The 26,801-nt window shown below is 34.1% G+C and overlaps 1 protein-coding gene across 1 annotated transcript in view; it reads right to left on the bottom strand.

The window, feature by feature from the left end:
* The window catches only part of GRIK2 (glutamate ionotropic receptor kainate type subunit 2), a 397,494-nt gene that overhangs the window by 232,871 nt on the left and 137,822 nt on the right, over positions 1 to 26,801 (bottom strand). The window contains exons 7-8 of the mRNA XM_039244665.1: positions 18,562 to 18,705; positions 14,860 to 14,967 (exon numbers count right to left, since the gene is read on the bottom strand). Coding sequence (XP_039100596.1) covers positions 14,860 to 14,967; positions 18,562 to 18,705 — 252 coding nt within the window. The remainder of the gene's footprint in view (positions 1 to 14,859; positions 14,968 to 18,561; positions 18,706 to 26,801) is intronic.

Here is a 26,801-nt window from a genome sequence, read left to right as displayed (position 1 = left end):
CCGCTAAATGTATAGATTGGGTGGTTTATGTACACCTGCACCATTGCCCTGTCACACAACAATGGTCAGCAGTGAAGAACAGAGGCAAAAGAAGATTTGATCCAGTGGTTCTTTTCTCCACCTCTCAAACTTAGAAGTCATCAATAGTAAAATCTGCTTTCCATATTCCTCTCACCAATTACCCAATGTGTTTATTTAAAGGAAAGGAAAGGAAAACTATCAATTATCAATTTATCTTTAAAGCAAAGCTGTGGGGGCACCTGGGTGGCTCAGTCAGTTCAGCATCTGACTCTTGATTTTGGCTCAAGTCATGATTGCACAGCATCCTGAGACAGATCGTTGCTCTGCTTTTAGTATGGAGCCTGCTTGGGATCCCCTCTCTCCCTCTTTCTGTGCTCCTAACCAGCTTGCATGTGTGTGTGCTCTCTCTCTCTCTCAAAAATAAATAAACTTTAAAAAATAAATAAAATTAAATAAATAAAATAAAATAAAATAAAACTTTGTATATAAATTAAATTATTTTTAAAGTGACATTGATTTAGCAGGTAATATTTACCCTGGTCTACTTAAATATGCTAAAAAAAGATCTAATTAGCATAGCTTTATTCAATTTGATTATTACAATCCTTTTTATTTTTATATTTCATCACATGTACTCTTTTTTATCTCTTTTTTTGTTTGCATAGCTTTCTTAGTAACCTATTAAGATGTCTATCTCCCTTTAATTGGAGAAGTACAAAAATAGAAATATGACTAATTTCTGTCCTTCATAAGAAGAACAGATAAGTCATTTTAAAAGTTGTATCTAAGTGCAAACCTAATTACACTTTCTCTTTTTTAAAAGAATTTTACTTTATTTATTTATTTGTGGGGGCATACAAAGAGAGGGAGACAGAGGATCCCAAACAGGCTCTGCACTGTCAACACAGACCCCATTGTGGGGCTCAAGCCTATGATATGTGAGATCATGTCCTGAGCCAAAATCAAGAGTTGGACACTTAACCAACTGAGTCACCTAGGCATTCCCCAAGTATATTTTTTCAAAAATACATTAACTATACAAGAGATTCAATATAACTTTTTAAATGATATCTTTAAAAATTCTTGCCATATTTTCTTATATTGAGTTAATTTTCCTCTTGCCATAAAAACCACATATTCCTGATATCTGTGTCAATATAGGAAAAAGTCAAATAATACAGTAAGAAAAAAATGCTGATTTCAGCATTCTCTCCAAAGTATATTATCTACTGGCCAATTAAATTACTTTAGACTATGACAACCATGATGCCATAAAGACAGTCAAATTGTAATTTAGAGTCAATAATGTAAAGCATTCAGGGGCTGGACAGTAACATCCATATGCGGGGAAAAAAGGACATAAACCAATAGTAAGAATTTCCAGGCAAAGGTGTGCAGTTTCTAAATTTCACAAAACTTCAAGGCAGAATAGCACATAACAGCCACAATCTGGACCCTGTTCTTCTGACAGCTGTGTTGTGAGGCTGCATGCTCCCAGAGCAGGTGACTTTTTCAAGTCCCTATAAGGCATCACTATAGCTAATAGAGACCTTACTAGGGACCTGAGTGGGGAAAGAGTGAGAGGATAATGTAAAACCTAGAATGCCTGCTTACCCATTTACAGTGCTTCAAATTCAATATCATCAAAAAACAAAACAAAAACAAAATCAAAACAAAACATAAAAACCTCCTTTGGCTAAATAATACACATCTGCAGATCAGATTTTGCAGTAACTGCCACTTTTCTGCCCCTGGTCCAATATTAATACCTATTACACATTTGTCCTCTTAGATTTTCTTTCCTTTTTTTTTTTTTTTTTTTCACCATTGGCTACATAGCTAGATTTTTCAGATGGGTAATTCTACCAGCCAAAGCACTGGCAAACATCATTTTCCTACTGTCATCTGCCTAATGACATCCTCAAAACTGGTCAGTTTTTCAACTTTCTATTCAAATCACTACTACAAAACATTCCCAATTTCACTTATCACCATCCTCTATGATTATTTCTATAAAAAATAATTTAGCTAAATGTCCACTCACCTAAATATATTTATCTTGTTTCATTCTCTGTCAGTTGCTTTTCTAGTACTATTTGAAGGGAGGGGTCCTGCTTCATGGTAATGAATCCATAATTTCCTACAGTCATAAATATTAGGTATTCCCTTTTATAAATCAAAGTTTCTGAGCAGAGTATTATAAGGTTCCAAAAATTTCAGTGACATAAAATTTAAATCAAAATATTTTGCACTATCCCTAGATTTTAAGTCTACAGGGAATATAGAATTCAAAACTTTCTATTGTTACCATTGAGTCTTTTGGTTCATTTTGTTTTAATCACAAGAAACATGGCTAAGTCAAGACAATCTTTTTCTGTTTTAATCTATTTTCAGAACACAATTTTTTTCATTATATGATTTAATCAAGTCTTTACAGTACTTTTTTCAGTTCCAATATCAAATAAAAATATCTAAGCACTCTTTACCTCACAGAATTGTTTTCAGTAGAGTGATAAAAAGTCTCAACAAAGTAGTATAAGAGGGAATGTGTCTCAATACAATCAAGTCTATATTTGACAAGCCTACAGCTAACATTGTACTACATGCTAAAAAGCTAAAAGCCTTTCCTCTGAGATCAGGAACAAAACAAGGATGCCCACTCTTGCCATTTTTATTCAACACAGTACGGGAAGTCCTCATTATGGCAATGAGACAAGGAAAAAAGTTATCTGAATAGAGAAGGAAGAAGTAAAACTCTCACTATTTCCAAACGGCATGATATTATGTACAGAAAACTCTAAAGACTCCACCAAAGAGCTATTAAACTAATAAACAATTTTAGTAAAATTTCAGGATACAAAAATCAATATACAAAAATCTGTTATGTTGCTATACACTGATAAACTATCAGGAAGAAATATTTTTAAAAATATCAGTTATACTTGCATCAAAAAGAATAAAATAACTAGGAATAAATTTAACCAAGGAGGTGAAATATCTGTACATTGAAAACTATAAGACATAGCACAAAAACAAACACATAGATCAATGGAATACAATAGGAGAGCACAGAAATAAACCCATGCTTATATGGTCATTTAATCTATGACAAAGGAGGCAAGAACACACAATGGAGAAAAGACAGGCTCTTTAATAAATGGTGCTGGGAAAATTGGACAGCTACATGCAAAAGCATGAAACTGAACCACTTTCTATCACTATACACAAAAATAAACTAAAGTTGATTAAAGACCTAAATGTAAGACCTGAAATCATAAAAAAATCTTAGAAGAGAACACAGGCAACAATTTCTCTAGACATCAGCTGAAGTAACATTTTTCTAGATATGTCTTCTAAGGCAAGGGACACAAACTAAAAATAAAATAATAATAAATAAACTATTGAGGCTACATCAAAATAAAAAGGTTTTGCATAGTGAAGAAAATCATCAGCAAAACACAGACTAAACCTATTAAATGGGAGAAGATATTTGCAAGCATTATTTCCAATAAGGGGTTAATATATAAAATGAGTAAAGAAATTTATACAACTCAACATCAAAATCAAAACAAACAAAAACCCCACAAGCATCCAATTAAAAATTGGCAGATGACTTGAATAGACATCTCTCCAAAGAAGACATACAGATAGCCAACAGACACATGAAAAGATGCTTAACATCACTAATTATCAGGGAAATGCAAATCAAAGCCACAATGAGATATCACCTTACTCCTGTCAGAATGACTAAAATCGAAAAGATAGGAAATAACAGGTGTTGAAAAGGATGTCGAGGAAAAAGGAACTCTTGTGCATTGTTGGGGGGAATGTAAATTGGTCAGTCACTGTGGAAAACAGTATGCAGTTTCCTCAAGAATTCCACTACTTGGTATTAGCCCTAAGAAAATGAAAACACTAATTCAAAAAGATATGCACCCCTATGTTTATTACAGCATTATTTACAATAGCCAAGATATGGAAACAGTCTAAGTGTTCAACAATAGATGAAAGGATAAAGTGTGTGTGTGTGTGTGTGTGTGTGTATACAGCTTTTGCATGTAGCTGTCCTATACACACACACACACACACACACACACACGCATACATACATTCATACAACTATTATGTATTATATCATAATAGTATTATGCTGAGTGAAATAAGTCAGACTGAGAAAGACAAATACCATGTGATTTCACTCACATGTAGAATCTTAAAAACAAAACAAATGAATACAGAAACAAAAAGCAGAACCAGAACTATAAACATAGAGAACAAAGTAATGGTTGCCAGAGGGAATAAGGGGTGGGGACGGGGTGGCAAAATGGGTGAAGAGGACTGGCAGATATAGGCTTCCAGTAATGAAATAAATAAGTCAAAGGTATAAATGGTTCACCATACAGAATATAGTCAATGATAATATAATAGTGTTGTATGGTGACAGATGGTAGTTACACTTGTGGTGAGCATAGATAGCATGATGTATAGAGAAGTTGAACATTATGTTGTATACTTGAAACTAATGTAACATTGTGCATTAACTATACACAAGCCCCCCCCCCCCAAAAAAAAAAGTCCCTATGAGGCATTAATGAAAGAAATTGTAGAAAACACAAATAAATGGAAGGATATTCCATGATCATGGTTTGGAAGAATTGATATTGTTAAAATGGCTCCACTACCCAATGCTATCTACAGATTCAATGCAATCCCTATCACAATTCCAGTGACATTTTGAAATAAATAGAGTAAATAACCCTAAAATTTATATGGAAACACACACACACACACACACACACACCCCAAATAGCCAAAGTAATCTTGAGGAAAAAAACAAAACTGGAGGCATCACACTCCCTGAATTCAAACTATACTACAAAGCTATAGTAATTAAAACAGTATGGTATTGGTGTAAAAAAAAAAAAAAAACCAGACAGATGGATCAGTGGAATAAAACAGAGAGTCCAGAAATAAATCCACATATATACGGTCAATTAATTTATGACAAAGGAGTCAAGAATATACAATGGGGAAAGCACAGTCTCTGCAATAAAAAAAATGGACAGCCACATGCAAAAGACTGAAACTAAGCCACTATTTTACACCATACATAGAAAGTAATTCAAAATGGATTGGCTTGAATATAAGATCTGAAACCTTAAAACTCCAAGAAGAAAACATAGGCAGTAAGGTCCTTGACATATATGTCTTGGCAATATTTTTAAAACCTGATGCCAAAAGCATAAGTAAGAAAAGTCAAAATAAATGGGACTACATCAGACTAAAAAACTGCTGCACAGCAAAGGAAACCATCAATAAAATGAAAAGGCAACCAACTGAATGAGAGAAAATATTTTGAAATTATACATGTCATAAAAAAGTTCATATCCAAAATATATAAAGAAGTCATAAACTCAACAGCAAAAAAACCCTACAAACAATCCAAATAAAAATGGGCAGAAAATCTGAATAGTCTTTTTTCCAAAGAAGATATAGAAATGCCAACAAGTACATGAAAATGTTCTCAACATCTTTAATCATCAGGAATAAGACAAATGTTCTAAATACTATGTTTAAAACAGTCCTAGCACAATGCGGAGTCTCTACCATAAAATGTTTGTTTTAAAAGTATTCTCAATAATTAGTCGCCTCCAATCATATGACACATTAAGTATAGCTTGCCTAAATGATATTTGCCATTCCTTTTAGAAGAAGGGACACCCCTGATAGTACTATTTGAAGGTATTAAGAAATGGAAAGCATAAGGTATTGACCTTAATTGCTAATTTCATATTTGGGAGATGAATATTCTCTCCAACTGATCAAATGTACAGTGGCAGACTGTACATATCTCTATTAACTAGTATACCCATACTTTCTAGATAATTTACAAAGTCAGGTTCACAAGCCTATATGTAGGATACAGAATAGTGAAAACAGTGTTTTTGACACAGTAGTTGTTTTGCTAAGTGTCGCAGGCAAATTAGAGAACTTTTTCTCTTACATACCTCACCCCTTCCAATGTTGAATTTTTAAATTAAAAGTAGAGCTAGTTATTTGCATTACTGTTCAGTAAAAGTACCACTAATAATTGACAATTGTGTATTTTTATTGGGCTACATAGTAACAGATCACTTAAAAAGGAATTGGCACCTGATGTCTTTAAGATAAACATGAACCATCTCACAGCAATGCCTATCTGCTTCCTGACAGGAAGAATTCATAGTAAAGAACAATTACTTGGGAACTGACTACCTTCATGCATAAGGGATTTGACTTATGAGGACCATGCAGAGAACCCCTCAGTTACCTCCCAATTACTTTCCTAATACTATCTATCCACCAGTTTCCATAGAGGCTGGAATTTCACCATTTGAGAACTACAATATTCATATGAGTACAGTAACTCAATAAGTATATAATCATCTCACAGAAAGGATGACTAATATAATCATAGTTTTTCACCTTCAAGATTTTTATTTTTGTCTCAGGGAGAGACAATCATAAATATTAAGAAAGAGAGACAGGTAATATTTTTATTTTTTTAACAAAATTTGAATCAATGAATTAACTGTTCTCAAATATAACAATGTGGTAACGTTCAATTAATTAAGGGCTATTTTTCCAAGAATAAAAATGTAGTTCAGAGATCACAATAAAATCAAATAAATGCTTTAAAAATTATGTTTACTATACATGCTTAATTCAAATTCAGAAGTTGAAAGAAAAAAAGTCAATATCTGGTATTCTCTGATAGGCCAAAACAAGAAATTGGGTGCTCGCAAATAAAATAATCCTATTGATTTCCAAACATAAGTATCATCTGTAAATATTTTCAATATTTTACCACACTGAAGGTTAAAAGTTATCAAGCAAAATAGTGACTATAAACCTGCTGACACACAGCCCAAAAATATCAGTACAGTAAAGTTGTGAGATAGGGCATATAATGAATTCTAAATAAGAGTTAGACAAATTAAATGGTTAACATCTCCAAAGAAAAACATGAGGCTTGGATCCTGCCTAGGATGTATTTTTGCTCTTTAAGAACAAACAACACATTTCTTACTATCAATATCATCATTAGCATTGCTTTCTTACAGACAAGCAAAAGAAATCTCAGTTCTTGGGAAAGTTGGGGGTCATTGTTGTCATAGCGACCAGGATATATGTATCAAATGCCATCAAAGAGAGATAGATAAAAACTGCTATGCATCAGATATCTAGAAATCTATCAAAGAAATAGTTCTCACCTATCTAGTGTGGATTTTCACACTTAGCTAAATTTTGAAGACTGTAAATTCCATTCAGACACCTTTTCATAGGGAGTTAATGAGTACAGGATTCTACAGGCAAGAGAAAGGTCAATAGTAAAGACTTCTATAGAAATTACCACTTGTTCTAAAAATATATATGTTCTACAAAAAATTTTTCTAAAAGCAATTTGAAACGTGTTCTGATCATAGAACATCTATGCCTGTAAATTCAGGCAGGCAGGGTTTCACTACTAATTCTCACCCTCTCCATATGTTGTAAAAATATTTGAGTTTTCAGTAAGAAGCCTATGGATTTCTGAAACCAGTTTCTACAAGTGGGCCCAAATGCAAGCAGTAAATATTCTGAAAAAAATGATGTCAAAAGTTGAAATGAAGCTTCACTTGAAAGTAAAATATGATAAATTTATACTATAAAAGTTTGCAAGTATGGATTATCATGCTTTATATTATTTATATATATATATATATAAATTCTTAACTTTGTAGAAACTGGCAAGCATAGATTCCATACAATGGCCTTTTGTAGTCATTTGGGTTTTTTTCTTTTTTAAAAAAAATTTTTAAATGTTTTATTTATTTTTGAGAGAGAGCGATAGAGACAGCGTGAGAAGGGGAGGGTCAGAGAGAGAGGGAGACACAGAATCTGAAGCAGGCTCCAGGCTCTGAGCTAGCTGTCAGCACAGAGTCCGACCCGGGGCTTGAACCCACAAATTGTGAGATCGTGACCTGAGCCGAAGTCGGACACTTAACCAACTGAGCCACCCAGGCTCCTTGTTTTTTTTTTTTCAAAATATGCCCTAAGGATATATAAGTTAGAAGCTGATTTTATTATAACATGCTGAGGCAAACGCCATATTATTCTTCATAGTCCTAAACACTTCCAGGCTTCTTAGTACCATCTCTGCCCAGAGAAATGTATTGATTTTAGCCTTGTGGTTTTCTTCAAAATTAATATAAAATTAAAACACAAAGCCAATTTTTGTAAAGATTAGACTCTTTCCACTGAGGACACAGAAAATTCTGTTCTCTAAATTATATTTTAATATTTAACATAAATATTACATTCAAGAGGGCATCAGCAAAATAACTAAAACAAACAGCAAAGTTTGATGCTAGAAAAAACCATGAGGGTTACACAAGAATGATTTTAGTTTAACACCTCTACTGGGAAACTAATATTCTCTAGTACAATAAAAATTCATTTGAACAGAGATCTTTTTTGTTTATTTTTTGGTTTTCTGTTTTAGAGAGCACATAACATACATAGTAGTCACAAAGCACATTTGGTAAGAAAACTCAATAACGTGGTAGGATTAACTGATTCTATTATTATTTTATTTATTTTTAATTCAGGTATAATTAATGTATAGTGTTATACTAGTTTCAGGTATATAAGTGATTTTATTATTGCATTGTAGTTTCTTAAAATTTTTTTGAAAATTGGGTTATTTTCCAAAAAATGGCCTCTGGATAAGTCACCTTGCAATGGAAATGCACTATTATCATGGAGTGTCATCAGCTCAACTCAAACCTATCTTATGTAAAAGCTTCCTATTGTTTTTGCTCTAAACAGAACTCTTGTGACCTTATATTCTAAATATCTTAATATTTCTTAACATGTTATGCCATTTAATAAAGTATATTGTTCCAAATAAACATGGTCTTTCCTAAGGACATAGATAAGCTTCAAGGGACTAGGTAAGTAAGGTAAGCCATTTCCAGTGGTAAATCATATCCTAGTTGCATATTCAAAGAAAAATATATAAACTAAAAAACCTCTTTTTATTGTCAGTTATGAAGACATTTTTATTTTCCTAAAGTTGATTTTTCTTAACCTTATTATTTTTGCTGTTTCTTCCTTTTCTTTAGAGTGACTTCAGTAATTTCATTGACAGACTACATATACAAATAGACAACAGTTTGACCATGTATGAAAATAGAACTTGACCCTGAGCCTCTGGAGCAAACAACGTGGGAAGCCAAACTACAACCTCTACAACACCTGCCCAAAATGGTCAAGATTTATTCAATAAACCCCAGCTTCCTTATGTTTTGCCACCACTCCAACTTAGGATTAACCAGAGAAGCTCAAAAAACCCTCCACAACATTCACCCAAAACGCCCTGCTTCTCATTAGCCCACTTCATTCCCTTTTGTCAACAATCTCCAATCAGAGCACATCTGAGGTCTTTTTGTCTACTATAAAGCTTTTCCATTGACCTGCCAACCTTTTCATCTCTGCCAAATGCAAGTGATGATGGCTACAGCAAACTCTGAATAACTTCTGTTTGTTCTCATTTAAGTGGTCTTTGTTTATTTCCATACCATAAACTTATATGATGAAAAAAGGAAACTAATGTAAATAGAATAATCATCTTTACTCTTTGATATAGAATTAGAATGTCAAGATTAAACTTCAGTAGGTAGGGTGCATTATGCATCCTTATAAGCTCAGACTTCAGTGTTGCCTTCTCCTGAACTCTAAAGTACTGTACCCTTTGAACACTTGACTCACAAACCCAGCCCATTGACTAACTACTAGATTTCTCTGTTCTAACTGTGTAAGTGTGGGGAAAACCTGGAAAAAAAATTATTTTAAATGCTATAACATAAGAAAATCACTTTGCACCAGACACTTGAATAAGCATCCTATGTGAAGTATTTCTTATGACTCTCATGGTGACCCTTCATTCATTCAATAGTCAATATTTTTTGAGGAAATACTTTGTGCCAAAGACTTTGCTAGGCCTTGAATATATAAATAGTGGGACTGGAGGCAATTTTTTTTCTAACTAATAGGACTGGCTAGGAACACAGCCATTTTTTTTCTTAAAAGTACACATAAATACATAGTAACACATTGTAATATGTGCCAGGAAGGAAAAGCACAGGGCTCTATTCGAAACTTAAATTGTTTAGGCTTATGGTATGTCTATCTAAGAAAGAAAGATTTAATCTGTGACACCCCCCCCCCCCCATCCCGCAAGATAAGTAAGAGTTAGCCAGGCAAAGGGCTAGGGGTGGGTTTTTCAGGCTGGGAAAACTCTACTGTCAAAGTCATAGAGAAAGCTTTGTGTCTGTGAAAAAAAGGAACAAAAGCCCATGTACTTAAAACATAAAAAAACATCTGAGATGGTTATGAGAGTTGGGGGGGGTTGTGCTGGGAGCTGCACTAGCCTTGCTGGATGACACAGTCACAGTGAGGAAATGGCAGCATTTGCACAGCTCCTGCCATGAGAAGCAAAAACTGGTATCTTCTTCTGCTACTACTGGCTTATGTTGGAAATGAGCCTGCTGGTATTGACCAGGCCTCACGATATTCCAAATAAGACTGATATTCCCCACACAGATACGTCATAAGGAAAAGCATATTCCTGCCCCTACAAAGGAGATTTTAGATAAAAGCGCTGTAGATGTTGTCAAAAGGCTCTTCCTATGGGCCTTGTAGATCTAAGACATAGATAATAAGGGGGGTTAAGAACACAAGAGTTACAATTAATTCTGGCCCAGAGATAAAGAGTCTAACTTAGAGATAAAAAACAGAGAAGGGCAGAACATAAGTTACTACATATACCTTTGCTAATTGGTGATGTATAGCAGTCCCTTCCCCAAAGCCTACATTCTACAAATACCTTCTCTTACACTGGCATCTATTATAAGAATGGATAAGACTAGTTAAAACGTAAACCCAAATACAAAGGCTGACACATTTAGGGCCCCTGTGGTGTTTATGCATTCAACATCAAATAAAAAAGTTTGCACAAGCAACTTATTAACCAGCTCGAAGACATTTTTCCTTTTGTAACACAGACAGAATGACTCCTAGCCTATCTATATACAACTTAACCTATGACTTAATCTTAGCATTATTGACTTAATCAAATGTGTATGTTATCCTGTTTTTCACTAAGAATACCCTGTTATTTTCTTAGTTGTAAGATTTACTCAACCTCACTATGACTGAAGTAGTTCTACAAGAATGCTTCTATAAAACCTGTTTCTGTACACTTTCCAAAGCATCGTACATAGAGAATTATCCATTGTAAAAATTCCATTTTCTGATGTCATGTTATCGTTTGACCTATAAATAAAGACACCAAATCCAACAGGACAGAGATGCCTGCCTGGTGATTAGGAAGAATCTCTGGGCTCTCTCATCATTCTTGCCGACACCATCCATCCTTCAGGGAACCCTGGACTGGCTGGAGCTGGACTCCGGCAGGGGGTTAGGCAGTACTTTGTAAATTATATTGGGATTTTAATCAAAATGCAGTAGAAATAAGTGAAAGGATTGAAACAGAGCAATGACATGGATCGATTTATGTTTAAAGGCATTGCTCTGGCTGCTGTTGTGTGAAGAATGAATTGTAAGGGGGAGTAGAACAGGGAGGCTTATTGGGGCTCTGATGGAGATGTCCAGGTGAAAGGTACCCTGGCTATGATTGCAACAATAGACTTGGAAAGATATAGATGGATTCTAAGCATATTTTGGTAGTAGAATACACAATATGGTCTTTGAACTGACCGTAAGAATTCAAACTGGGAAAACTACTTATTCTTATATTCCTTTTCCTATTCTTGAGTACTGAATACAAGGCTCTTAAAGAAAACAAACTGTCCCATTGCCTGAGGTAGCCAAATCTTATTCTTATTCTCCAGGCACTCCCATGTACTGAAGAGCTTGTATGGAAAGATGCAATGGGCTGTGTGTGCAGTATTAGTGACCCTTCTTAGACAATGGCTAAATGGGATGGGCTCTAATCAAGGTCCCACAGAAAAAATTCAATTTGATCTCTGGGCACTAAGTGAAAAAGATGTGTTCCTAGCTGCATTTCAACCCCAAACTCAGTTCCCTGAGCATGCCTCACCTCTCTCTGTTTGTTGGAAACAAACCTGTTCCTTCCTGGTTTATCTGCTCCATGGTTGTTAGTATGTGAAGCAGGGGCTTCTTCCTATTAACTGTTTAAGTCCTAAGGTTCACTTTCCAGAAAGCGATCCAAAATTGATGATTTTAATAACATATAAAGAAGTCGTCTTTACTTTTAAGAATTACTGCATAATCTTATATTATACTTTCACGAGTCTATTTATATTTGGCAGGTTTCCTTCACTAGAATATAACTTTCATGAGGGAACAAAATAGAGGTTCACTCTTTATTTGTTAGAAGATCAAATGAATAAATGAAGTTTGTTGGACAAAGATGACCAAGATAAAGCTAGGAAAAGGTAGTAGGCATGAGGAGAAGTAATGGATAAAAACAACATTTTTCACATGTTTTGTTCATTTTCCTCACGTAGTCACGGTAAAATAGAATTGAGGATAATTAAATTCCTAGCCTTGACACCTATAAAGATTGTATTTCTAGGTTCTTTCAGAGGGCATGATATTCTCACTTCAGCCTGTCCCAGAGGGAAGCCCTTTGCACTGTACAATTTTTGAGATGAAGAATTTGGCACAGAGAACTTGGGTGGAAGGGTGACATTCACACACTTGTGACAGAATTGTAATTGTAATTTAAACTTCTTGGATCACATCTGTTGAACCTTCCAAACTGTGAACTCTCTCAAGGTAGGAACTCTGTCTTTACATCTATGGGTTGGTAACTATATTTTTCAGGAAAAGTAGAAGTTAGCAAGACTCATTAGTTTTCATAAACTAGCTACTGCCATCACCCCTGATGCAGTTGAAGATACTCTATTTTAGAAAGAGTAAGAAACTTGTCCATAAATAGTAAATGGCAGAACAAGGATTTGAGCCCAATTCTGTTTGAATCCATACCTTGATCTCTTAACCATTCTACTAAGTTAAAAAAAAAAAAACAATGAGTACATTTTGCTACTTAGCAGCACTTTACTCCTACTACTCAAAGTCAAGTCCATCGCAATGGCATTTCCAAAAAATTCCCATTATTCTTAAGATTTGACCAATCTAAATCCCACCAACTGCTTTTAGCTGATGGTTTATATACTAATTTTTGAAGATACTGAAAGCCTTTGATTTGAACTTTTAATCCCCCTTCTCTTTAATGTGCCTTCATCAACAGCAGTACCTTACATGCCTTCTCAGATTTCTTTTTCCAATTTCTCTCTAATGATATTTTCCCCCACTAATTTCTTCATCAATCTTTGATTTATTCCTTTATCAGTGGCTCCTCCTACTTTTACCACCTGGTTCCTCCATTACTCATTAAAAGGATAATTCCAATGCTCTGTTCTTCCTTGAACTAACAACACTGTGGAAAATTCAGTTTCTGTCTTCTGTCATTGTTTCTTTACCTCTCACTTCCAACTATCAGAATTGTTTTAACTTCATGGCTCCATATTAAAATAATGTCAAACTATAATATCTTTCCACGCATCCCATAGGCTTCCAGGTTATTCTCTCTTTGAATTTGTATTGTATACATTGCAAACACCTCAACATGGTGCTCACTTTATGACTAAAATCTAGCATGTTAGCTCTATCTCCTACTGAGTGTGTGTGTGCGTGTGTGTGTATACATATACCCATGTCAAATCAAACACTATGCTATGTCTTTCACCATATTGTTACCTCTTTCTGCAATGATTCAATCTCTACTAATCAATAATTCTCCGTTATTCAAAGGCCAGTTCAAAGTACTTCATATACTATGACTCTATACTTAATTATATCCTTTGTCAGAAAGTCTTTCATCGCTCTTTTAAAGCTTGAAACTCTTTTCTATTGTATTTATTCACAAATGTGTTATCTGATCACTCTATATAAAAAAAAAGCCCCTTGAAGATGAAGATTGTGTGTAATTAATGAAAGCAAAATTTCAAATTTCAGAGGAGTTTACAAAATATTTTTGAAATCACAAGGCAACATGTATAGCTTATCAATATGGCTGACCATCACATGTACTTGGCAACCTTGACATTCAGAGTCTGTCTATAATTCACATTAGAGCCTAGGGAAGGATTCTGTAATATTTCCTTTACACGGTTTATACTAACAAGAAAGGCATTACAAATATAATCACAAATATACTTACAATGATATATTTTATAGTAAGCACATACCCAAATTCTGTACTCCTTGTCTATACTTTACCTCAATCCCCAGAAACAAAATCAAGATAGACTAGTATAATGTATTTATGTTCATACCTAATTTGCTTTGTGTACATGAATTCGGACATTTCACATGAACACGACCCAGCTATGGAAACATACTTCTGTATGTAATCCTTTTTTTATAACCTGCTCCAAATAGGAAGGCCTATGCAAACACAAGTATAAATATTTTAAATTACTGTTTTAAATCTTAATGTCAATAAAGATTATATGCATTTCAAGGTATAAGAAAAACTTGGGTGAGAAAATAAAATATTTAATTGTCTTAAGACACCTATTATCCTTGAATACTAACTCTCAATTATTATATTCTATATAACAAATTGAAGATGTGTTCTTAAGAGTTATTCAATAAAGTTAAATGTCAATGAAATCTGGCTAATAGAGGGAATATTTCCCTATTTATTCAATAAGATATGTTTCACTTAATAATTAAAGGAAATAAACTGAATGACTCAGGTACCTTTTCCAAACCTTCTTCCTTCAGGCTGATCACATCCAAGTCAAAATCTGTTCGCAAGCCATTGGTTTTGTTGAAAGTTATTCTGCCTGTGAGACCTTCCCAATGTGCCTATAGGGAAAGAAATAGGGAGGTAAATAAATAAAGAAGACAAAACATTTTTTCACACAAAACATAAGAAACATTATTTTCTTCTCCTAAATTGACATCACTACTAATTTTCAAAAAAATTTTTTAATGTTTTATTTATTTCTGAGAGAGAGAGAGAGAGAGACAGTGTGAGCAGGGAAGGGTCAGAGAGAGAGGGAGATACAGAATCCGAAGACAAGCTCCAGACTCTAAGCTAGCCATCAGCACAGAGCCCAACGTAGGGCTCAAACCCACGAACCATGAGATCATGACCTGAGCCGAAGTCAGACGCTTAACCCACTGAGCCACCCAGGCACCCCATCCCCATCACCACTAATTTTTAAAACATTTTTTTCTCTTCTGAACTTTAGAGGATTTTTTTCTACAGAAATTATCTTAGTCACAATACACAATTTATTATAAATTTTTCATTTTAAATAATCCATTTTCTAGATATAATTTTTATGAAAAATGAAGATTATGTTTTAAATAGCAAACTTCCTTTAGCAAACAGAATAATTTAGTTACTTGTTATAATAAATGAGATAGTGAATGTCTCACTGGAGATTACAAACAGAATTACTGTTATAAAATATCACTCCTAAATTTAGACTAATATGAACATAAACTTATTTTATTATAAGGAAAAAACTGAATTTAGGAAAACCTATGTTATACAACTTCAATTATGCGCTTTCCTCTTAGAATTTGTTACTTTCTTTTCCCTTAAGTGAGACTGGGAGAAATATATCAAAATTACTTCATATCTAACTATACTTCCTGTAAAAAGAGCTTTCCATGTAGTAGGAAGTGGAAATACAATAATCTAATTACACAATGGGTTTACCCATCACAGGTAAACAAATTTTGAGCTTTTTTTTTAAATAAAAAGTTTTCTTCTTACGTTGGTTACATAGACAAAGTTAATGCTTTCCATATTTTTAATTTAGAAATAGTTTAGAAAAATAGTCATACATGAAAATTTTAGTAATATATGCTTATAGCTATAATGTTTGAAAGAATATATACCGAGATCCAAAGGAAAAAAAAACAGATTATAGGTAACATTTCAATAAGCACTACAAATGGATATGATTATGACTACACTTCTTAGGCTCCATGTATTTCTATACTTATGTATAGGGATTCTAAAATTGTTTTAGGCTAATAAATTACAAAAAAAATCAGAAAAATTATAATACATACCTGGATACATATTATAACATGTCATCACTAAGTTTAAACATGTCTTAACTGGTCTCAAATAAGGAAGAAAAAATATATTGTTAAACCAAACTTTTCCACAAATAATAATCTCAGGTGATTAACAAAAATGCATATTAGTACAAAAATAGAAAATGTGAACAAGAAGTACTGGGGCACCTGGATGGCTCAGACAGTTAAAGGTCTGGCTTTTGCTCAGCTCCTGATCTCATGGTTGGTGGGTTCGAACACTGAGTAAGGCTCTGTGCTGACAGCTCAGAACTTGGAACCTGCTTCACATTCTGTGTCTCCCTGTTTCTCTGCCCCTCCTCTGGTCACACTCTCTCTCCCTCTCAAAAATAAATAAACATTAAAGAAGTACATAAGTAGAAGCATAGAATAGTAAACCAAATCTGCTATAGAGGCAGCATAAGGACAAGCTCATCAGGTGAAAATTCACAATTAATAAAACTGAATCACAAATTTAACTCTGAAATTCCAAGAAACCAAAGCAATGAAGAAAATATGATCTAAATACAATATATAGGGTCTATAATTTAAAACAAAAAACTGTTCAGGATAAGCAGCTTTTCTTGGTCCTGAAACCTGAGAGGAATGTCTCCTGTTAGTCATCATAAAGGGGCACACTGTGTGATTTAGTGGACAAGGTCCTCAGCAATACCTTATGACAAATGCAATAGTGAGTTCCTTACAACTATTTCTTATATGACTGTTGGACACACATTTCAGTACTCAGATGCTGCATTCAGAAAACAATTCTTCAACTAGCCAAACCTGTGCACTATGTTTGCAGCTCTCTTTTTCAAACCAGACATAAACGTAGAATGTGAAACAAATAAATGAACTACATATTATTCAGGGAGTGTCATTTCACCTATCTGAGAATATGTTAAAAATTACAAAAGGAAAATTCATGAGTATTCTTTGCCAAGGACCTGGAGATTCTTTTTTTTTAATTTTTTAAATGTTTTTTTTATTTATTTTTGAGAGAGAGAGAGAGAATGAGTGGGGGAGAGGCAGACAGAGAGAGGGAGACACAGAATCAGAAGCAGACTCCAGGTTCCAAGCTGTCAGCACAGAGCCCAATGCAGGGCTTGAACTCATGAGCCACAAGATCGTGACTTGAGCCCAAGTCTTTAGTTTAACTGAGTGAGCCACCCAGGCATCCCTAGGACATGGAGATTCTTAATTATGATCCCATTTTCACATTTATTTTTAAGATGAATAATATATGATGAACCGAGGATTTCTTTTAAACCATTAAGAAAAATCTTATATGATAACAATACCTGTGATTTTCCTAGCAAAGATTCAACTTTCATAGTTACAGTTTCATACAAAAACTCCTATTATAATCAAATAAAATGTATCTTAAACTGACAAAGGGATTTTCTTTATGAAAGGATAACTAGGAAGAATTGTGTTTATGTGTGTGTGTGATCTTTAGAATTTTCACTTTTTTTCCTCACTATGGGCATTTTTTATCTATATCCATAACAGTTGTAATCAGAAATTAATACAATACAATATAATACAACCATAAATGGCCATACAACATGGCCATAGTATTGATTGAATGATTCAGTATGAAGTAAACTTTATAATTTTCTGAATCAAGGTATGCTGTTTTGTGTGAACTGCTCATATAATTAAAATAACTAGACATGATTATTTAGGAACAATAGATCTAAATAATAATCCTTTAAAAAATTTTTTTAATGTTTATTTATTTTTTAGAGAGAGAGACAGAGATGGAGAGACAGAGTGTGACCAGGTGAGGGGCAGAGAAAAAGGGAGACACAGAATCCGAAGCAGGCTCCAGGCTCTGAGCTGTCTGCACAGAGCCCGACACAGGTCTCGAACTCCCTAGCCATGAGATCATGACCTGAGCTGATGCCGGAAACTTAACTTGACTGGGCCACTCAGGCACTCCTAAATAATAATTCTTAAGACGTGTAATTAAGTGGAGTGCAAATGGCATTCATGTTAAAAATTATTGCCTAAAATATAAGCAAACATTCTTTGAACTGTATCTCCACATAAATGAAAAGTAATACACATAAAGATCCAGGAAGGTGAAAACTAGCAGTGTCATAAATCATAGGTCACAGATTTTCATCGGTTTACACAATCATAGATATTTTGAAAGATAGCCATTTATTTGTCATGTAATTTTCCTCCTTTTGTTCCATTTCATTTAGTAAAAATGTTAATTTTGCTTGTACAGAGGAAGAAAGAAAGCTTAATTAAAAGATAAAAGTAAAAGTTCACCTGTTAATAAACCTGAAATAATCTCAAATCATTCACCTTGAGGACGAAAGAGAATAGGCAGATGTGCGTCTCCTGACATACCTCTTTAATTAGGCTCATAAAACGGGTCCCGAAGCGCCAGGGTTTATGTCTATTACACTGTAAGGAGCTGACTGTCATCTGGGGAAACTGTTGGACGCCCACGGACACCACATGCACGGCATCATACATGAGGGCAGCATCGGTCTAAAAGCCAAGAAAAAAAATACGGAGTCAATACAATACGTGAAACCCATGATAGAAGGTTTGGAAGGGGAGAGAAGTGTTAAGAGAAATATATACTCAGTTCATCTTCATGTAGGCAAGAAAACAATATTTCCAATGCTCTGGTTCTCTTAAATAAGGTATTGTTATCAATTACTTCATCAGCTCCATTAGAACATTTGACCTACCCTCCCTTTCCTGAAGTAATTACCCAATTTCATATTGTCCTACTATCTCTGATGAGGTAGGCAATATGTAAAGGCATTTGTTACTTTATTTTTTGTCACCCCCTCTGTCTCTGTATTACTCTGTCTTACTACACATACACACACACACACGGACACACACAAACACACACACACACTGAACACAATTGGCAACATTTTGAGTGATTACATAAATTACATATTGTATATAAAACTAAATAAACAATTTTCTTGTATAGAAAGAACAAGAGATTTGAAAGGAGATCTACCTAAAAAGCTTAGATATAACCCCTGATCTTTTCTTCAGTTTAATTTTTCAAAAGATTCAATCTCAGAAATGATGCTACCGTTTTGAATCTCAATACATGTATTAATCCCTTTTTAAGAAACTAAGCTTAATCCCCTGTCCTGTTTTCTTTTCCCCCAAATTTCCATATGAATAAAAGTTCATTTTGTCTTCTCAAGTAAAACGAATATGAATTCTGTGTTTGCACCTGCTCAAATGATGACCACTTTAGAAGCTGATGATAAAAAATAAAATGTTTACAAGTCATAACAAACCAGAGGCTCTGTGACTGTCAGCGGCTGTGTTAAATGGACCCACACATTGTGTTTGACGGATCGATGCCAGGCTCACTACCTACAGAAGAGGACCACACTGACAGTACTGCTAGCAATGAACTTTGGGCCATCTGCTTGGCATGCTTTGGGGTAAAAGCATATATTTCCTCTTCTCATTCACACAATTAGTGAGCTGTGAAATGAATTCCAAAATGAATAGGAACCCTGTAGATTATAGCGTTTGCCACAATACAATACAAAATGAGTACACACAGTAGCTTTCATGCAAATGGATCCTAAGGAGCTTTACCACATAAAATGGAAGACGGCTAAAGAGCACAATGCAATGACAAACCATAATAATAATGCCATTTTATAGTTCATAAATCTTTGGGGAATATAGCTCAGATTCATAACCTTCACTTTGTAAATACCAGCTGACTCCTTTGCATACTCTGATGGCTGCATAGCGAAATGAGAATCATGGAGTTGAAACCTGCATATATCATGAGCCTGAGGATTAGACTGATATTTGTCATTGGCCTGAAGTAATCTTCAGGGGACATATATACCACACAGGTGGTCATAAAAACAGTTATGAAAGACACATTTGATTATAAAATAAAATGGATTTTTTAAAACATATCACTGTTAACAAAGGTGGAGGGGAATGAACACTTTCACTCACTACTAAGATAAAGGGCAATTTTGCAATTTGCAAAAGAAGCCTTAAAAATAACTGTGTTCTTTTTAAGGCAGTAATTTCTTTCTGGAATTTTCCCTAAGGAAATCAGAGATAAGAACAACATATACATACAGGATTTATTTTTATTTATAAAGTGGAAACCTAATGAATGTTCAAATTGAGGAAACACAATAAAATCACAATGATATTTTATATAACTAAAAACCGTGTCTTGAAGAATAATCAGTTAGATGAGAAATTGCATGTAATATGATGTTAAGTGTAAATATAGATAATAAAAAGCTGTATGTCCAGCATCAACTATTATATATCTTCATGTACTTCATTATGTACTGTTTAATTAATTTAATTCTCACAATAATGGCTTAATAAAAGCACTACTATTGTTCCCATTCATCAAATAACAAAAACAACTTTGAGAGAGATTAAGTAACTATAGGCAAAGTCACATAGTTATTAAGACTCAGGTCCAGATTCAAACAGATTTTCTGCTCATAGCTAGTATTCTTTAATTTTTTTTTAATGTTTAGTTTTTTTTGAGAGAGAATGAGACAGAGCATGAGCAGGGGAGGGGCAGAGAGAGGGAGACTCAGAATCTGAATCAGGATCCAGGCTCTAAGCTGTCAGCAGAAAGCCGAACACAGGGCCCAAACTCACTAATGGTGAGATCATGACCTGAGCCGAAGTCAGATGCTCCACTGTCTGAACCACCCAGGAACCCGTCATAGCAAGTATTACTTTACCATCATATTACATGTTATATCAATAACAGCAGATTACAAAGAAGAAAATACACTAAAATGAAACCAATATTTACTCTTGAAAGTTAGTAATTACTAAAATTTAATTTTTTTCTTTTTATGGATTTTTCTACAGTTTTTTTAAGGTAGAAAGTTGCTGAATACCATTCAATACTTCTCAAGATGAAAATTTTTATCTACTTCCACAAAAATAGCTAAAAGGATATAAATATGATATTACTACCATCCTGTCATGATTTACTGACTTACATCATCTTAAATGACTTATATGAAAGTCCTAGAATAGTAATCTTATCTAAAATGGCAATGCTATGAAAGTATTTTACCAATTTAAGAGTTAAAAAAACTTGTTATGTCAATTGAATTGACATAATTCCAATGTCAAGATCAGAGGAGACATTAATTGATAATAAAACTATTTAAGATCCTTGATTTTAAATGTAATTATAACAGAAAGATAATAAATATATAATAAATTTAAAATATAAAATAAATAAAATTTTAAAAAGAAATATAATATTTATTAAATATAAGAAAAGTATTAATGAAAAAATTGTAATTACTTAATTTGCTGATCAAATTATTTCTTGAATAATTATTTCCAGTTTAAAATATGTTCATTTATGATAAAGTAATACATAAAACTTCTGACACTACTCTCTATTTATTTTTGTCCTACTTTTAAGTTGGTTGTTTTATGTAATAAGGTGGAGTTATTTTCCATATGCACCTGATATCCTGTCAGACTCAATTTTACTGCCTTCTTTGCAAAACAACATATATACAAATTCTTTAACCTTTGGAAATTTGTGAGAAAACTCTAGTGTTTCAAAAATGTTTTTCTTATTGTCACAAGATTTCATATGCTTGAAAATTTATCTTATACTAATAATAGAAATAGTTAACACTCATTTAGTATTTACTATGTATGAGGGATTCTCTTTAAGTCCTTCCCTTTAATTCTTATAACCATCATCCATTTGAAAATCCATTGAGTTTGTATCAAGTAGAAAATTGAGGCAAAGAACAGTTAAGTAACTTGCCTAAGCTCCTAGCATGTGAAGTGGAGATGGATTTGAATCCAGACAATCTACGCAGAGTTTACATCTATCTCTTGTTTTTTTGCTCAGAGCTCTATATTTAATAAAGCAAAATAGTTTAAATGCTTTTGAAGTTACAAAATACAAGAAATATCAGTAAGTCCTTGAATCTGTAATCCACATCATTTTTCTATAAACAGTAAATATATAACAAAAATGGACTGCAAAGTAAGGAAATGTAGAATTCTGGAGAATTGATATTACAAACTCACAAAAAGGAGATACATCAATGTATTGGATTGGGTCAATAATAGGTTAGCTAGGAAGTTAGTAATATTAACCAGGAATGATTGTGTGAAAGAAGTAGATTTCTTCTATGCAGCTGCTGCTCAGGAGGTTTTCAAAAGGAAAAGGTCCTAGAGTGGCATTAAAGATCAGGCTTAAGGGACATCTATTTCTCACAACTCTAAAGGGTAGAAATTGATTAAGCTGCTCTTTCTAAGTGTTTCACCTTCTCATATTGACTTTATAGTCCCTTGCCTTGACTTTCTTCTTGATGGAAAATAAGAAGAAAAAAAAGGGAGGAGTGAGACAGAATAGGAGAAAAGTGGAGGACATATATGGGTTAATTACTTTGTAATCAGTTTTATAATATTATTATTGCTATCAAATTGTATTGCATGCTTACTCTATACCATACAACTGGGTCAATGTCTTTATGTGCATTGTTTCCTCTAATCCTACCAAGACTATGTTTTCGGTGATACCACTATTTTGATTTTAGAGAGAAGGAAACTAAAGCTTAGCAAGGTTAAAGTAATTTTCTCAAGGTCTCATCACCTTGAGAAATAAGACTCAGGAAATAAGTTTCAGGCAAAGCTTGGTTCTTTGAACTACTGTCCAAGCTATCATAACAAGACTCTGGCAGAAATAGGACTTAGAAACAAGACTAGGCAAAACATAATTCTTGGAACCACTCTGAACTATCATAACCAACTACCTCTCCTAAGACATACTAAAACTATGAAAGGCAAAGAGGGATAAACTGATGGCAACAGGTTTTATATCTTTAGAGGTTCTGCTGAACACCAGACAATTATGTCCTCAGGTCCCAAAAACTGTATGTCTCTGAGCTGATATTCAAATAAAAGTTCATTTGGCTCCAAGTCAGATTTTTTTTTTCTTTTGTAGAACAGCTACCTCTAAAGAAAGCCTCTGGGTTAAAAATAACTATAATTTAACCAATTAAATTAAAATGGAATAATTTGGTTATTAAAATCCATTTAAGGAGGATAGATAGAGCTGGAGTCATTCACATCCTAAACTACAAAGACAAAAACTAGGCAAAGAAAAAAAAATGGCAATGAAGATAAAATCTGTCCTATTTTCTCTACTTTAAAAGTAATTACTTATATATAAATAGATCACACTTATTGGAAAGCTAGAATATCTCTTTGGCCTGGGAATACAGTCCAGAAGGAAGAGCAGAGTAGGTAGGTACAGACAGATATAAGTGCCAACCTCCAAGCTTCACTGCTAGGTCAAGTGTCTACTGATATTAACAGGAGCCTCCTTGAGAACCTACCTCAGACTAGACTGGAATTGAAACTTGATTTTTCTTTCCAAAATAAGTTAGTTAACCTACAAAGAATATCTGTCAGCCAAAAACTTGCATTGCAAACCTTTAAAATTGTGCAATTTAGTCCTACACATTTCAATAAAACTGTAGTGATCTCACCAAATGGATGTCTTGAAAAGATCATGAGAAGTGCCTTTGCATACAGTTTAAATATGCAATAACCATCTCACTAACTTATTGCTGGATTTATCTTATACCTAGTCTAATTACTTTTGGGCATGGAGCGTGTGCAGGGAATGCAGGTGGAAGACTGACAAATGCTAATTTCTATGGCTGAGCTATTACCACGGAAACTGGTTTAGTCACCCAGTATGATTTCATTTATCTCAAGTAACCTCAAGTCTGATGAGACTTTCAAGTATTGAAAGAACAGTTTATATTTCTCTTATGCTCTGGAAAAGTCCACTATACATTTTAAACAATTGAAGAATCAGGGAAATTAGACACTCTTAAAAAGTCAAATGATAAAAATTACCATTGTTTAATATTTTTATTTTGTATGTATAATTGAAACATTTTCCAATATATAAAGGCAAGAATAATCATAGATGTTGTGAATGGTTAAAACATTTCTATGTATTTAGATTTCATTTACAGAAGAATTTAATACTGAGTAGTTATTAGCAAGCATGTCCACATTGACTGCATATGTTATTTTCTGTTTTGGGTCACTGTAATGTAATGTAATGTAATCATCATCATTAAACATCTCCTTTATAAAGTTCTGGGACAGATAGGAGTTACAAAAAATTTAAACACAGCTTTTATTTTCATGAAGCAAATAGAAGTGAATAATTCTGAGCTCCATATAAACATACCAGGGAATATTAGTACATTAAAATCTCCCAGATATTCTAAAGACTTCACAAAAGCAGCTTTCAAAAATATTTATTTTTCTTTTCAATTAGAAGAGCATTTCTCTGTTCCCCAAGAAGTGTGGCTTCTGGGTACCCACACTGAATTGTTACTGGGGAAACTTGGAGCATAACCTTTCCTAATTTATTTTCTCTACTTACATTTGTGACAATGTCATTCTGCTTACGCACTTTTTGTATTTTGGGTCTCTTGGCTTAGATTCCGAACACACCCAGTGTTCTATGTAATAACTTACATTTAAATGCAATCACTCTTAAGAGTGACATGAAACATGTTTCTATTTTTGATTTAGCAATGGTTTCAGGGTGCAAACATATGTCAAATCTTATAAAATTGTACAGTTCAAATATGGGAAGTTTATAGTATGCCAATTTTGGTCCAGAACACCTAATTCTATATAGAATTAAAGAGGGATCATGGGTTTTTCTGGAAAGATAGTTCATAGACTTCATTTTATTCTAGAAGTATCTAGAATCCTCCCAAACTAAGTATCACTGATCTATATCTTCTTTCTTCATTGCATGCTCTAATTTTAATAAAACTGCTTATGTTTCTTCATTTTTTTTCTTTCTTTCTAGACCAGAAGCATCTTTTAGGTAATAACCATGCCTATCTTTGTAATATTCTGCGTAGTGTTGCCATGTCCATAGTAAGTGTATAAAAGCATTTTTCAATAATTTGACAAATTCAACTGAAAAGTTCTTTAAATTGTAAAAGAAATTGGTGTTAGGAAACTTTGAATAACAATCACACTCTGCCACATAGCTAGAATGTATTACCTCCCAGAGGTACAGTGAACCAGATCTGCCAGCAACTCAGACCTGGGAGGAATGTGAGCACAGCCTCTGTCCCGTTTCTAAATGAATTTATAGTAACAGTTCCGTGAACACATTTATCTTTCCATTAAATAAGTGCAGGCAGGTCCCCTCTGAGATCTGAATGCTAGCTGGCAGGTGGCAGAGCCATTCTGGAACTCCTATGTCTCCGATTTTGCTCATTCCTGAATTCCCACCTGAAGTTCAGCGCACAGCATAAAGACCAGCATGGTCTAACAAATGGAATTTAAGTTTATGAATTCTGGCTCTTTCATTGACTTGATCCTTTACTAAAACAAATAATAAAAAATTAAATCCCCTTTGTCTTGTTTCCACATTTTATAATTGGGCTTAAAAAAATGATGATCTGCCCTATCTTGTACTTGTTGGAAAATCACTTTTAAAAACCAGAGAGTTCCAGGAGAAAAACAACTACAAATATTATCTTCAATGAGAAGATGTGAACATTAGGGGCAGTGGGAAAAGGGTGGATTCTGATGTCTGGAGCTCCCTTGTGCACTCAGCATGAGTCTAAAGGGGATAGAGAATCATCCACCCTTCTGAGCAAGGTTGAGGGTTACACATGGGAAGGCAGGCTGGTGTTCGCTTATTCAGCTGGCACACTGCACCCAGCACTCTGCCCGGCCCAGAGCAGGTGCGCAGAGGCCGCTAACTGAACTGAGGGGACTGAAGAAGAAATGCCCTCAGACCCAGTCGGGAGCCAATTGTCAGAGACAATTCTCCCAGTTACACTGCAGCTGCCATCATGCTTTCTCTGTTGCAGGCTCATTGTACTACTCGGAAACAGAGTTCTTTACCAGCAGCTGCGTGGCCCGCACAGATTGCATGAGATAATACATTAAAGCAGTGTGCACAGTGTCTGGCACATGGTGCATAGGCAGGTGTTAGGCGATGATGATGATGATCACCAGAAGAGCGGTAATCTCTTCAAGATGGATACGATCCAAAACAAGGAACTGGTTTAGAAAGCATAATGTTTCTACCCTTCTGCACCCACTGTTACCCTAAATGAGGGAACAGAACTCATGCTGTTCAAGAAAGCAGACCAAGCTCTGAAAGGGAGAGGAGAGAAGGAAATTACCATATAACAACAACGTGATCCCTATAAAATGTTATGTGTACCCAATGCCACACTCAGAGCTCAAAAACAAAAATCCAAAAAATAAAAAGCCACAATCCTGCATACACCCACATTACCTGAGAGGTTTAGAATTTAAGAATAAATATAAGTGGTAAAGTATTGTAGTATCTTGCATTTGTTACTAAAAGGGCCACTGGTGGACATATACTTGCACATCAGACAAATCTGCTTTGTATTGTTTCTAGTCTTCAGGTTCTTTATCTGTAGGAAGAAGGGCTGGAACCAGTTGGATTTTAAGGTGTTTTATGGTTTACATTCATATTCCTAGGAAACTTACATTTCTTTCCGATTTTATTTTGCCCAATGCAATAT

Source organism: Hyaena hyaena, unplaced genomic scaffold, assembly GCF_003009895.1.
Source record: "Hyaena hyaena isolate Hyena2069 unplaced genomic scaffold, ASM300989v1 scaffold_249, whole genome shotgun sequence".
NCBI lineage: Eukaryota > Metazoa > Chordata > Mammalia > Carnivora > Hyaenidae > Hyaena > Hyaena hyaena.
This window is presented reverse-complemented; position numbering and strand designations above follow the sequence as displayed.